The sequence below is a fragment of the Natrix helvetica genome, assembly GCF_964273705.1.
Source record: "Natrix helvetica genome assembly, chromosome: 1".
Lineage (NCBI taxonomy): Eukaryota > Metazoa > Chordata > Lepidosauria > Squamata > Natricidae > Natrix > Natrix helvetica.
Window position 1 is genome coordinate 316391143 of NC_138548.1, and position 13614 is coordinate 316404756.

General features: G+C 38.7%; 1 protein-coding gene across 5 annotated transcripts in view; it reads left to right on the forward strand.

The window, feature by feature from the left end:
- SLC6A6 (solute carrier family 6 member 6) overlaps window positions 1-12369 on the forward strand; it is a 60717-nt gene extending 48348 nt beyond the window's left edge. For all 5 annotated transcript variants that reach the window (XM_081934482.1, XM_081934479.1, XM_081934481.1 and 2 more), the window contains 4 exons: window positions 482-584; window positions 1250-1350; window positions 4310-4480; window positions 6390-12369. In XM_081934482.1, coding sequence (XP_081790608.1) covers window positions 482-584; window positions 1250-1350; window positions 4310-4480; window positions 6390-6530 — 516 coding nt within the window. In that variant the 3' untranslated portion in view covers window positions 6531-12369. The remainder of the gene's footprint in view (window positions 1-481; window positions 585-1249; window positions 1351-4309; window positions 4481-6389) is intronic.
- Window positions 12370-13614: the final 1245 nt, after the last annotated feature.

The window sequence follows — 13614 nt, forward strand, 5'->3', positions numbered from 1 at the left end:
TATCTCATATTCAGAATGTTGTAACATGGCATCCTAGATAATGCCATGCCTGAAAGAAAATACCATGTTTTAGGAAAAGAAATCCATCATCCTTATATTAGACAACTCTTGGTGAGTTTTACCTAAGTATTATGTTCAAGACTCTTCAAGATTCATTTCCTTCCTTCCATCATGTTGCCTTAAGTGTTTCCCTAAAAAAAAAGCCCACAGTTTAAGCAGCAGTGTTGGTATTGTGTTAGCCAAGTGGTTTAATTTTATTCAGTCATCTTTCAAAATGCCTTCTAGAAAAAAAAAAGAGTGCAGGTTTTAGGAAGTACATGAATATATACTTTTTCATGTCCAAAGAGTTGACTGGCAATTTTGTGAACAACTAGTTAAAGATATAAAAATCACTTTTTTTTTTTTTACGATGCATGTTTCATATGTATCTTTGTGTTGGTGTATTAATTCAACCAGGGTTCCTTTTTTTGTCCTTTTTCAGGGTGGCATGTATGTGTTTCAACTCTTTGACTACTATGCAGCTAGTGGTGTATGCCTTTTGTGGGTCGCATTCTTTGAATGCATTGCTGTAGCCTGGGTTTATGGTAAGTTGGAAGTTAAATTATGACCTGACCATTTCCTCACAGCAGCACCGAAAGCTACAGAGATCTTGCGACACTGTTCCTAGAGACAAACTGAATAGAGGATAGAGGAAAGATAGAGTGATGAAACCTTACAGGCTAAGGAAGGAATTTTATTACATGGCTTCTCTGCATACTGGGGATTCAGCCAAGTACTTCAAACTTCTTGGAAAACATTCTCACTTGACCTCCAAGAAACTGAGTTCATTGCTTTCCTCTTTCTTGTAAAGGTTCATTTTGAGGCTGTAAAAGTACGCCTGACCTCCTGAAGTCATAAAAGGACAGACTTTAAGGGGCCAAGAACCACAGTTCCCCCACCCCCTTGCTTTTACCTGCTCGGTACAAAGAAGGAAATATATCTATAGAATGACTTAAGTAGCAATGTGCTGGCTGTATAATGCCATCACTTTTATTTCACAATATCAAGGCCCTTTCCAAATTTAAGAACACCAAAGCTCAGGAGAACAAAAGTGTAGAAGACAAAGCAAAAAATAAAGGCTTTCATGGAGCTTTTCACACTCACAGCACAATAAATGCATTTCTCATTGAAAATCTAGCGTAGATGTAGAGCACACATAGGCAGAATATGCAGAGTAATACAATTATTTTCTTCTGTGCTGAAACTCTAGGCGCTGACAATTTTTACGATGCCATTGAAGACATGATTGGTTACAGGCCTGGTCCTTGGATGAAATGGAGCTGGATTTTAGTCACACCAGTTCTCTGCGTGGTAAGGGTGGACATGTCTTTGCCTAAGAACATGACTTGATTTAGAACATTTTTGTAAGTTTAGTTAGATTTTGTTTCTTGCATTGTCCGAAAAGAAATAAGATTGAATAGGTCAGTGTTTAATGAGTAATGTGTTTAATGTGTAAACTCTTCATTGATTGCAAGATTTTTACTGACCTGTAACTGGCTTCTGTAGCTGACATGTTACTTGGCATTAAAGGAGCAATTTTGAGGTGAAGGATGAGTTTATCTAAAATTTTGAGAGCATGTAGATAATATCCATGCTGAATGATTGGTAGGCATTGTTTTATTTACTAACTGGCTACCACTGTGACCCAACTACTGTGTCGTATTGCACAGGCTAACTCTGCCCACAGCCAAAGTTTGTTCCTGGTGGGCTTAAGGTTGACTCAGCCTTCCATCCTTCCAAGGTCTGTAAAATGAGGAACCATATTTTTTTTGGGGGGGGAGGGATATGCTGACATTATAAACTGCCAGAGAAAGAGGGCTGTAAAACACTATGGGGGTATGTATAAGTCTATGTGCTGTTGCTGTTAGTATTTTGTTCTGCTTTTTTTCTGGATAGGTTGGCCATTTCCAAACAAAATACTGGAATGTGGCTACCTACTACTTTTTTCTTTTTGGCTCAGCCAGACTTATGCATATTTGTTAAAAACATCCTTTGCCCCAAATGCAATAGAACAGCTGAATAGATCAGGTGGTGTGTTATGCAACTCAAGGTAAAGACAAACAGGCAGTGTTATGGACATATAAAAGACCTTTCTTCTTTGCAATGTGTGGTAACACAACTCAAGTTAATTTTCATGCTTTACTGCACACCATAATTATTTATACTTGCTGCAAAACCTGAATATTGAAGGAACCAGGAAAAGAAAACTGGCTTAGTGGACTTCTTGTGTAAAATTCCTGTGGCACAACCCTGAGTTTTAAAGTACAATTTAATGAACATTTTCCCTTTCCATTTAAAGATTAATTCGTTCCTAAGCCTTTGCAAGGGTTAGAGAGGTACATTCAGAGCAGGGGTGGGTTGCTACTGGCAGTCAATGTTCCCTCTAATTTTTTTTCGATGTGAGCAGAAAAGTATAGTGTTTGAGCGGCACATTTTCATGCCTGAGCACCCGAATTTTTTTCACAGATGTCACCTAAGACAACAACGAAATCAGTATGATTTGAAACTCAAAGTTATGTTTCTTCAAGGTACCCGCTTAATTCAAAGTGTTATATAATATCAGTATCACTTAACAACGCTCCTGCTTAGCAACCAAAATGTTGGCTCAGAAATTCTGGCATTTGAAGCACGCAACTCTTAAAGCTGTCAAGTTACAAGACCCTTGCACCCCTAGCCCTTTAGGGAAAAAAACCCCCAGGGGTCTTCAAACCTGACAGCTTTAAGATTTGTGGACTTCAACTCCCAGAATTTCTCCTCCAGTCCTGTTGGCTCAGGAACTCTGGCATTTGAAGCATGGAAGTCTTAAAGCTGTCAAGTTACAAGACCCTTCCACCCCTAGAAAAAAAATGCAGAGTTCTTCAAACCTGACAGCTTTAACACTTGTGGACTTCAACTCCCAGAATTCCTCCTCCAGTCATGTTGCAGCGACGTCATCTGCGTGGATCTGCTCCATCTCTGCTTTCTTCATTGTGGGCAGGGCTGCTGCTGAAGTTGCCGACGAGTTGCCAGCAGAATAACTGCTGCTACCTCCTCCTCCTCCAACAGCACCACCAGATTTGCTCCTGAGCTCAGCGCTGGGTAACCCGTGCCCGCTCCTCCTCCTCCGTGCTTTTGAAGAACCATGAGGCTTTTTTTCCCCCTGCTCCCTCCCCGCCTTCCTACTGTCTCCCGCAGCACGGGAGAGGAGGAGGAGGGGGCAGGCAGGGGTAACCCAGCGCTGAGCTCAGGTGCTCCGAGCAGAGGGGAGGCACCGCTGCCACGCGCGGAGATGCCGGCTGGGGCTTTGCCGGCTTCATCTCAGCCGCAGCGCCGGGCGGCAAATCCGGCAGTGCTGCCTGTTAAGAGGAGGAGGAGGAGGTGGTGGCAGCAGTTCTTCCGGTGGCGGTGGGGGCTTTGGGGCTTCACAACTAGCCTCAGTCGCCCCGTGCTCCTCAAAGCAAGTCTGGGGAAGTCCTTTGCAGGCGGCCCGTTCTAGCTGCCTGCAAAGGACCTCCCCAGCTTCCAAAGCCTGTGGCAATAGAAATCACTGCGCGGCAGTTGAAAACTGCTGCGCGGTGTTTTCTTGCCACCTGCGCGCTAGCGCAGCCGCGCATCTTAGAGGGAACGTAGCTGGCAGGGGAAAAAATGAATTTCTGCAATGAAGATTGTTCTGAGCATGCGCAGAACTGAAAATCAAGATGGCGCCGGCGCTGATAGAACCGGCTCAGGGGCATGGCAGGCTGAGTTACTACCTACTCATCTGAACTGGTAGGAACCCACCTATAGTTCAGAGGCCCAATACTTTAAAGAAATACAGCTATCTATACGAAGACAAACAGACTATGAAGACTTAGGAATAAAAAAAAAGACATCCCCCCACCAAAAAAAAAACTCCTTGAAAAAAAATGTTTATTGTCAATTTCAGTTTCCTTTTTTAGACTAATCATTGATAATGTAAATCAAAGCTAGGTAGTTCTTAACAGTATTTGGGAACTAAGGCCACAATGGATAGGGTCATGAAGTGAAGGGGGAGGGGCCAAGGTTTTCACAATTTTCTTTGGCGTTTGGCTTATTTTAGAGTTTTACATTATCATTCACCTGTATTTTTTCCCCTCTAAAAATGCTGCTGATTTCAACAAACCTAATTTAAAGGGTTCCAGGCAGCCACTGAAAGGTGTTTGAAAGGCTGTGGGTGGCTCATTCCATTGTATAAACTGTTTATTGAAGAAAGCATAGTTGTTTCCTTGGGCTTGAATCTCTTTTTGCTTTTTTCCTTTCTCCTCTGACACAGGGGTGCTTCATATTTTCTCTAGTCAAGTATACCCCCCTGACCTACAACAAGGACTACATCTACCCTACATGGGCAATCGGTCTGGGTTGGATACTGGCTCTTTCATCTATGATCTGCATCCCATTGGTTACAGTTGTCCGTATCCTGCAGTCGGATGGCTCTCTCCTTGAGGTAAATCCAAAACAACCATCAACTATCAGAACTTTTAAGCATCCAAACAGATGTTTTTTTTGCGCAGCTGTCTTCCTGATCCCTTAACGCAGCAGTCCATCCAGGGCCTGCATGTAGGTTCTATAGCTCCAAAGATGTTCCCAGTCATTCATTTCAGCAAATGAGGTTATTTTTACAGGCACTGTTTTGATACATGTTTAGTTTGTTTCTGTATTGAATAGAACAAGACAAGATTCGGTACAATTTTAAAACATCTGTCTTCCAAAGGTAGATTGCTGCTGGTTCTCTGCCCACCCACCCACCCAGATGCTTCTGTGTAGAAGCGTCGCGTGAGCGAACCGGTGGTAAAAATTATGGGAACCTCCCCCCCCCACTGCTGTCTTCTGATCATGTTCACATACTAGAAAAGATTGATGAAACAAATTCAGCAGCTGGATAGTTGGAAAATGGAATTCAGACAAGAGAGTTTAAAGACTGGTATGCTGCTTAAATGAACAAATCAGATTTGTATCACTAGAATTGTAAACGTTCTAGCCCAGATTATTTTCCTAAAGTAGAGACACTCAACTTTTTCAGTCTTGATAGCATCTTTGTCCTACAGTGAGGTAATGTCTATTATTTTTTGGAAACCATAGCAAGGCAGGACCGTGGTATAGAACTTTATCCAATAAATCAATGCTTGACTTTTGCACTATATTTTCTCATATAAAGAACATTACAGAAATAAGTATATAGTGTCATAAAATCAATGTGCAAAAAATATATAGAGAGAATATACAGTTACATAGAAGCTAATCATTTATTTGCTTTGTATGTTCTGAAGTCAATTTGTATCCTTTCAACTTCCTGAACAAATCATGAGTTTCCTCGACAACATTTTCTTCAAAAGTGACTTGCCCTTGGCCGAGAAAGAGGGAATGATCCAAAGTCACCTAGCCAGTTTCACACCTAGGACTGACTGGAATTCACAGACTTCCAGTTTCTAGCCTGGAGGCCTTAAACCACCATACTAGACTGACTCATTTATATAGGAGCTAGCCATGGAGTCACAGAAAATTTAGGATAAATTTTGACAGTAGATTTCAAAAAGATTTCAAAGGTCAGCACATCTCCCCTCATGCACACTCCATAAAAGTTGCACATTTCATTTGTATCACGCACCGAGTGGAAGAAGCTAACTTCATTAGCTACAATATTGAGTTTGGGAGCCACCTAGTGGAAATTTAATAACCTTCCTTGCATTACTTTTCTAATTGGTCTCCCCTTTTTACACACTGTACAGTTTCCTAATGATAAAATCAGTTTTCTCATCCCAGCCTGGAAAGGGGTTATCTTGTAGACAATGGCCTTTGGGCTCAAACCATATCCAATCCATCTATAAATAAATTGTTTGATAGTGGTCACACTTGATTCACACTTAATTAAGCATGTGAATCAAAATCCTTCTGCTAATTGAAGTGTGTGATTATAAAGTAAGGAAAACTCCTTATCCAACCTCTTGCTCTATTTCCCCAATTGATAGCCAGTCAATTGGAAATTCATAAAGAGAACAATGTTAAAATAGTTACTTTAACCAAATTAAAATGGTATTTCTTGGCTTGCAAGGAAAGATAACAACTTCTCTTATTCTATTTCATGGTAAATAGCTGTCATGTTTAATAATATGTAGAGTACTTTTTGGAAGGGAACATCCATATGCAGCTTACTAAAGCAGCCATGTCTTTTTCATGGCAGTGTGAATTTGGAAAAAGCAACAGCCAATAATTACCACATTTAAACTTTGCTATATTCCTAAGTACCTCTTCCTATTGAATCCAAAATAGCTAACCTTCTGAATATTTAATATAGGCTTAGCCTCCATAAATTTGTCTGGAAGTTTCTTCATTTCCATGTACACATTTCTCCCCAGAGGGTGAAGACAATGGCTGCTCCTCGTGAGATCACGCGGTGGGACAAAGATACAGAGGTTGCTGCCACGTTCGGCCCTCCTGGCCTGGCCAACGGAGAACTGATCAAGCCAAGTCATGTCATCGTGGAGACAACAATGTGAGCTCTCTCTATGAGAGGAGGACACCTGCTTTAAAACTGCTGTTTACTAACCATAGAATCTTTCATAGGACCAGGTTTACAGAGCTTTATATTTGCACTAGGGTTATTTTTATTTCTCATAGAGAAAAGTAATTTTGTGTGTGTTTGGTTTTTATTTTTTAATATTTTGTAAAGTTAATCACAGCAGATGGCTGTCCTGCTCTATTTAGAAACAGAGCTTTCATATCAAATTAGGCACACTGCAGGAATTTATCTTCTGTTTTCCACACAGCATATCTAACTAACTTTTATTCATACGGCTACTTTACCATTTTTAGTTGATTTTTCTTGCCAACAATATACCCAGGCGCAATCCTATGCATACTATCATGCAAATATGCCTCAATGAACATAATGGGACTTACGTCTGGGTAGACATATGTAAGATTGTGCTGATATGTATGCATACACGTGCACATATAAAAGTTTTAGGTTTCTCTGGGTGTTGATATGGTTGGGAACAGGGTATTGCAAAATTTTATTTTGGACTTTTTTTAACCAAAAAAAAAAAAGCTCTGGCATTTTAGAAACTGGTTTTTAAGGTGTGGCACTATCTTCTTCTGGTAGAGACAGGAAGAATTAAAGAAAGAGTACATGTTTTTATGTTATGTGAGTGAGCCATGTGGGAATATATGTGATAATTGGAAGCTGCAATACTGTAGCTGCAATTGTATGCCACCCAAAGTCATTTGGGGGGGGGGGGGTAAGATGGATGGCCATGTAAATTTGATAAATAAATAAATATAAGCTGGGCTTGGAACCAGGGGAATAATTGAGCAGCTTGTGAACAGGCTCTAAGAAGGTGGCAGAATCATTCTTGCTGGGAAGGCATTTTAACTGATAATCTTTTTGGGGTAGAGGAGATTATTTCTTCCATCTTGATTCTACATTCAGTAACAAGGACAGTTTCTATGCAGACTTAAATACAGAGTACTGTTGAGTTTCTCATAGATTTAGAGAGATTATCTTAAGAGTTGATGTAAAATACTGGTAAGGCTGAATCTGTCACCTATTGTTATCTCAGTCTTAGACAGGAGTATAAATATGATAGCGTAATCATGTAATTAAAGAATATAAAAATTGGCCCATTCTTGTAGTCTGCACCTGAGAAATAAGTCGTTTGGACTTGGATTTTGTTAGAAAGTTAGGTTAGTGTTGTAAAACTCATTATATAATGGTACATTTACAAAGATGCTGCAAACCATATTTAAAGTCACAAATTTGCCAAACTTTATCTTTGTTAGAGCGAAAAAAGGAGTATTGGGCGTGTATCGTAGCAGTCAGCTAAGTTGCATAGCGTTGAGTACAGATGCACAAATACATCCACTAGAACCTATTGATGAAGATGCTGAAACAAGCGAGCACAGGAGTGCAGTTCAGAAAAAGTAGACTGATATTCGCAGGCTTAAACTGTCATCATTTATATCCATTGATCCAAGAAAACGCAAGGAGTTCAAGTAAGCTACAAATTTATTTTAGACTGAACAAGGCATAAAATACTCAATGGGAATTGTATTGGTAAGTTAAGCCCCCCACTTTTCCCAAAATGAGGATTTGCCTCTGGAAAAGTCACCCATCCTGCAATCCTGCAAAGCTTACATTTTGTTTTCAATCTTCATTGAGTAGTGGCTCAATCCTTTTCCATATGGGCATTGATCTCGGGGGAAGGGTGCCCCCTTTAAGCTTTATATTGGTAGTAAACACAATTTGAGCAGGGTTGTGAGCCAAAAATAGCAAAACCCCTTTCCTTTGTAATTGTCTGTCGATCAAGATACTGTAGTTGAAACTGGAACTTAGCCAGTATTTGAAAACATTCCTATATGCTTTAAGAAAAAGAAAGAAATTAAGAAACAGTTTGTGTCTTATGCTCTCTATGGCCACTGCATATGCATTATGCACATAATTGTTATGTTAGTTATATATATATATATATATATAAATAAAAGAACTGTAAATAAAGGACCAAAACAGTTATTTCAGGTGTCTTGTTTAGCCAATATTTGTTTGTGGATGGAGTCTGTGATTTATTTTATTTGAGGGAACAGAGCTTGCAGTATATGCAGGTGGCCATGAACAGAACACTTTGCTTTCTTGTTACCAAGAGCTGATAAGTAAACACTTCCAGAGTACAAATCCTTTGGAAATGTTTATCTTCGTACTATACTGAAAAATGGCCAGTAAAAAGGTTAGTTACAGAAGAAGGAAGCCAAGAGAAAGGCTACTGTTTGGCTTCATTTTCTAATCCTGCAAAACCAAAGATGGCAGGGCATTGGTATTGCAAACCCTATTGCATTCCAGATTGGACTGCAGCAGCAAGAAATTAGGATGAAGGCAAGTCTTAACAGTTCGTTCACTTTGACTTCCCTGGTGCATTTTACATGAAAGATAGTGCAATATTTTGCTAGTTTCAAGAACAGCCACTGAACCAAAAGCAGATATATCAACCAAGGGAATACCCTAAAGCACATAGCACGAGATGATGTTTTTCAAGAACAAACCAGAGAATCAGTCCCACACAGTAGACTTCCATCTAAGAAGAGTAGTACCGCACCCATTTCAAGGTTACACTCTACAATCAGAACCAGTTCTTTCCAACTCAAAAAGTAAACAGGTTTTCTAGTCATGACCTGAAGTCATGAAGGACTCTTACAAGAAAAAAAAAGTTAATCAAATTTTTGTCATCAGCCCATCAACCTTCATTTTTTTGTTTCAAGGATCATATTTTCACATAGCAAAACTTGTGAATAATAGAATGTGTTATATCTGAATGTTAAGAATAGATTCTGCCAAATTAGGCCAATGGATGGGAGGGGGTGGGGCAGGGAAAACTATTAATCGTTTGTATTTTCTACTTATTTATGACTGCAAAAAGATTGATTTTTTTTAAATTCACTTTGTAGAATTGTGTGGCCTATTTTATCCATTCTTTGTAATGAAGAAGTTAAATATTCAGTATTGTGACTAACTTGTGGGTGAACTGGTTTGGATATGGGGTGGGTGGGGATATTCTTAATGTTTATTCAAAGAAATCATTGTATTTCCCCCCAAAAAGGGGTGGGGACTGGGAGGAACATTAGAGTGCAACCTTTCATTGTCATGGATGTATGGCTTGTTTTCTAAACTGCTCTAAATGTGTGTAAGGTTAAAACAAAAGGTTATAGCAGCGTTAAATGGGCATTTGCTAGTCAAAACAGTTGGACATACCTGTGTTTGTAACCAGCCATTTCAAAAGGCTTGTTTCCAACCAAGGCAAGCTCTTTAGATGTCTGGAAATGTTTCCTTCTCTTAGTCCAATCTTTCAAGCTGTCAACATTCTCATAAGTAACTATAGCACTAATGGAAGGTATGGTTAAATAATTGCATAACTAATTCACATTTCACAGTATATTTTTAGACATTTGTACTTGATTATAATGAAACTAAACTTACTAGGCAGAATAAGTATCAACCCAGCTGAAAACTTAGTGGAAATAAATTATTTGGTCACTAACTGTTGAATGGCCATAGAAGCAAGAATAGAGATGTGACAAGAAGAGGAAGAACTGGAGGACAGATGGTTTCTAATACAGAAAAACCTAAAATTCTGGCAGGCTTCATTTTTTTTTACTTTTGTTTTCATGAAATCTTCCTGTATTTACACAGATGTAAAGTACTAAGACAATAAGTGAAACCTGCTTCTGAGACAACATGTAAATACTAGTGTTATAAAAGGAAAGTTCAGAGAAACTAGAAACATTTTGAAATTTATGACTGACAAGTCAGCTATCCAGAATCATTTGATGTGGACTGGCTTAATCAATAAATAGATAAAATAGTGGTCATAAATTGTTTTAGCTAAGAGGGTATAAGACCAGGTGTTTTTTTTTTTTTTAGTTAACACAGCCACTCTTACTCCATAAACGCTTTATATGCACAATTGCTACAGATGTAGGCAAAAAATGAACCAAAAGTGATTGTCCACTGAAAAACAATCATAACACCCCAGAGGCACAATTTTTACGTAATTGAATGTTTATAGCAATCAATTCAAAATTGAAACTCAACTTTTAAAAGTTTTTTTAATCTATCCTAAGATGAAGTATTTTCCCTTGCTGGAAAGCAAATCAGGAACATCAGGAGCCCATTCAACACTCTTGATCAAAATATCTATAGTTAAGTCATCAATCTCTATCCTCCACTAAATTTGCCCTTTGCTATAGCCACTGAGAGAATTCAAAGTCTTATACATATTAAGTAATCTTGATAAAACCTAAAGGACAGCTTTTGCAGGTCTATAGTGGTCTACCAAAAAGGATTACACTCTTAATGCTAATCACTTGGCAGAGAAAATGTAATTTTAGACAATCACACATAACCTTCTTACAGTTCCATCCTCGGCATTAGTATATTCCCTCTGCCCATGTCCAGTTTTGTATCCTGTTTAAAAGGAATAGCAGCCTGCCTAACCTGAATTTCATTTAAGCTAAACTACTCTGATTCTGCTATGCAGGAGAGGTGGGAAAAGAAAAAATGCAAGAGGCATGCTCTTTTTAGGAAAGAAAATAAGGCCATGCACTTTATGAACGTAATATTCTTCTGAGACGTATATTTCTATCTGTAGAATTAGATCAGAAGCTTAGCTTCACACAATTGGATCCAAATCTTTGGAAGAGAATCAGTATTTTTCTACCAAAAAATATGGCAAAAGGAAAATGATACATTATCTAAAAACAATAGAAGTTGACATTTGCAGATTTCAAAATACACACTGTGCAGGCTTGGCCAAAGAGAATACTTGTTCCAGAGATCTACGGGCTCATTCTAAACGTGTACTTGCAAATAAGCCATACCATGTTCAGTGGAACTTCCTTTCTAGTGACTATGCTTAGGGCTAGAGCCCTAATCTTAACAGTTTGTGGCTGGGCTCAGGGAACATGCAGAAGATGTCTAACCCACATTTGCCGAGTCCTGGTCATTTCAGAAGCCAAGTGGACTAAAATAGCTGTCTTTCTGAACATCCTGTTCTAGACTGCATAGTTAACAAGCTCTCTTGGGAGCGAGAACTAGATTGCATAGTTAACAAGGTGTCTTGGGAGAAGAAAGAGGACTAACAAGCTCCCAAATGGCCCACTAATGATTCGCAACAGGCGTTACACAGCAACAGGCAGACAGTGACATTGTAGCCACATCACGTTGAGTGGCTATGACATTTGCTAGGAATGGAGAGAGTTGAATCGTAAGTAACCAAATGGTAGCCTGAGATTGTTCACTAATGTCTCTCCCCACCGGACCTCAACCTGTCAGTGCAGTACTCTGATAAATTCATTGTTGTAATAGAACGTTCTTGTGTCATTACTGTAGTTCTGCTGTTGCAATCATGAAAGGAATGCCACTCCAGAGGTTTTATGGTTATAAAATAAGGCAGACATCTTTATTTCTACTGAAAATGTTGGTGTGCATTTTTAATTCTGTAAATCCACACTTATTACTAATGAGTACCTATGTGGATCAAGAGGACCCTATCCTCTTTTTAAAAATATTTTTTAGAATAATTTTTTTAAAAAGACGTTTTAAAACTCATCCTTGTTCCAGAAAAGGAATATTTATATAGGAGTAAAAATTTGGCTTGTATTCAGCCCTGAAAATTAGGTGTTTTTTGGTATGTGTACACAGTAAATGTTTGTATTTTGCAGTTTTATCCGTTTTGCTTTTTAGATAAATGAAATGGGTATCAATATTTTAAAGTCATTTTGCTTTTCTAAGATGAGTTTGTAATCATTGCAAATAAACAATAAAAATCTTTCATGTATAAAGTGAACAAATCATTCTTGTGGGCATTTTTTCCCTCCAAACTTTAATTTTTATTCAGTATTTTATGTGTTAGCCTAATTTATTATGTTGACCTGGACCTGTTTGATTTATTACAGAGGCTATGGCACAGCTGGTAAGTAAATAAATAAATAGCCATTTTCTCTAAATGAAATGAATTTTCTCTTACCAGCACTTGTGAAAATTGACATTGAGAAAAGAAAGTGTTCCCATCTGATTTTTGCATGACTGTGATTCAGAAGAGGAATTAATTCATTGTGCTATGTGTTCTAAAAAAGGGCATTGCGAGAAGACATGTGAAATTGTTTCAATTTCCTTGAAAGGACATAGTCCAGGGTCATTCTTACATGGAATATTTTGACATTTTCTCCAAAGGAGATAAAAAATGTATTGGAGAAGGTTAAGGGCTCTCCTCCAAGATGGACAAAATATATTGGCTAGTATTTTATCAGAGTCAGTTTAGTTTAGTGGTGAAGGCACCAAGCTAAAAACCAGAAGACTGTGAGTTCTAGTCCTATCTTGCCCATAAAAGCCAGCTGGGTGACCTTGGGCCAACCATTCTGTCTCAGCCCAACTCCTTCATAAGGTGGTGGTTGTGTGACAAATCAGAGAAGGAAGGTAGATAAAACTCACTGCCTTGAATTGTTTGTGAAAAATAATAAAGACAGGAAATACATACATAGAGTCTCCCAGACACCCATGGTTACCAAGTAGACATTTTGAGCAAATCCTCTTGAATGCTTTAACCAACCAAGGTCCAAAGGAGATCAAATTGTGAACCGAAGGACCATAATAAGTAGAACAGCTAGGATTCCTTCCACACAGGTAAGAATTCATCCAAGATGAAGGAGGCCATGGTATTTCCAGGAAAGGGTAATTTCATTATATAAGTCTCCAAGAGAGCCCTCCCCTGCCTTTAATAGGTAGCACTTGATGGCTACCCAAGGGCCAGACCTCTGAATCATACCTGCCTAAAAAAGGCTCAAAGATGTTAGACAAAGGACTGTACGTTAGAAGCAATAACTTTTAACATTAACTGGAAGTAAGAACTCAGTGTACAAGTGTCTGCGGTCAGCCTCACAGTTACTGTAAAATTGACGTAATAGCAAATTTGAGTTCGGCGATTTAATAAACACATTTCTATAGTTATTTGTAAATGTAAAGTCATATAGCAAAGTAAGAATCATCACCATGGTGAAGTTGGGCGCAAGAGACAAAATGTTTCCAGAATGTCAACA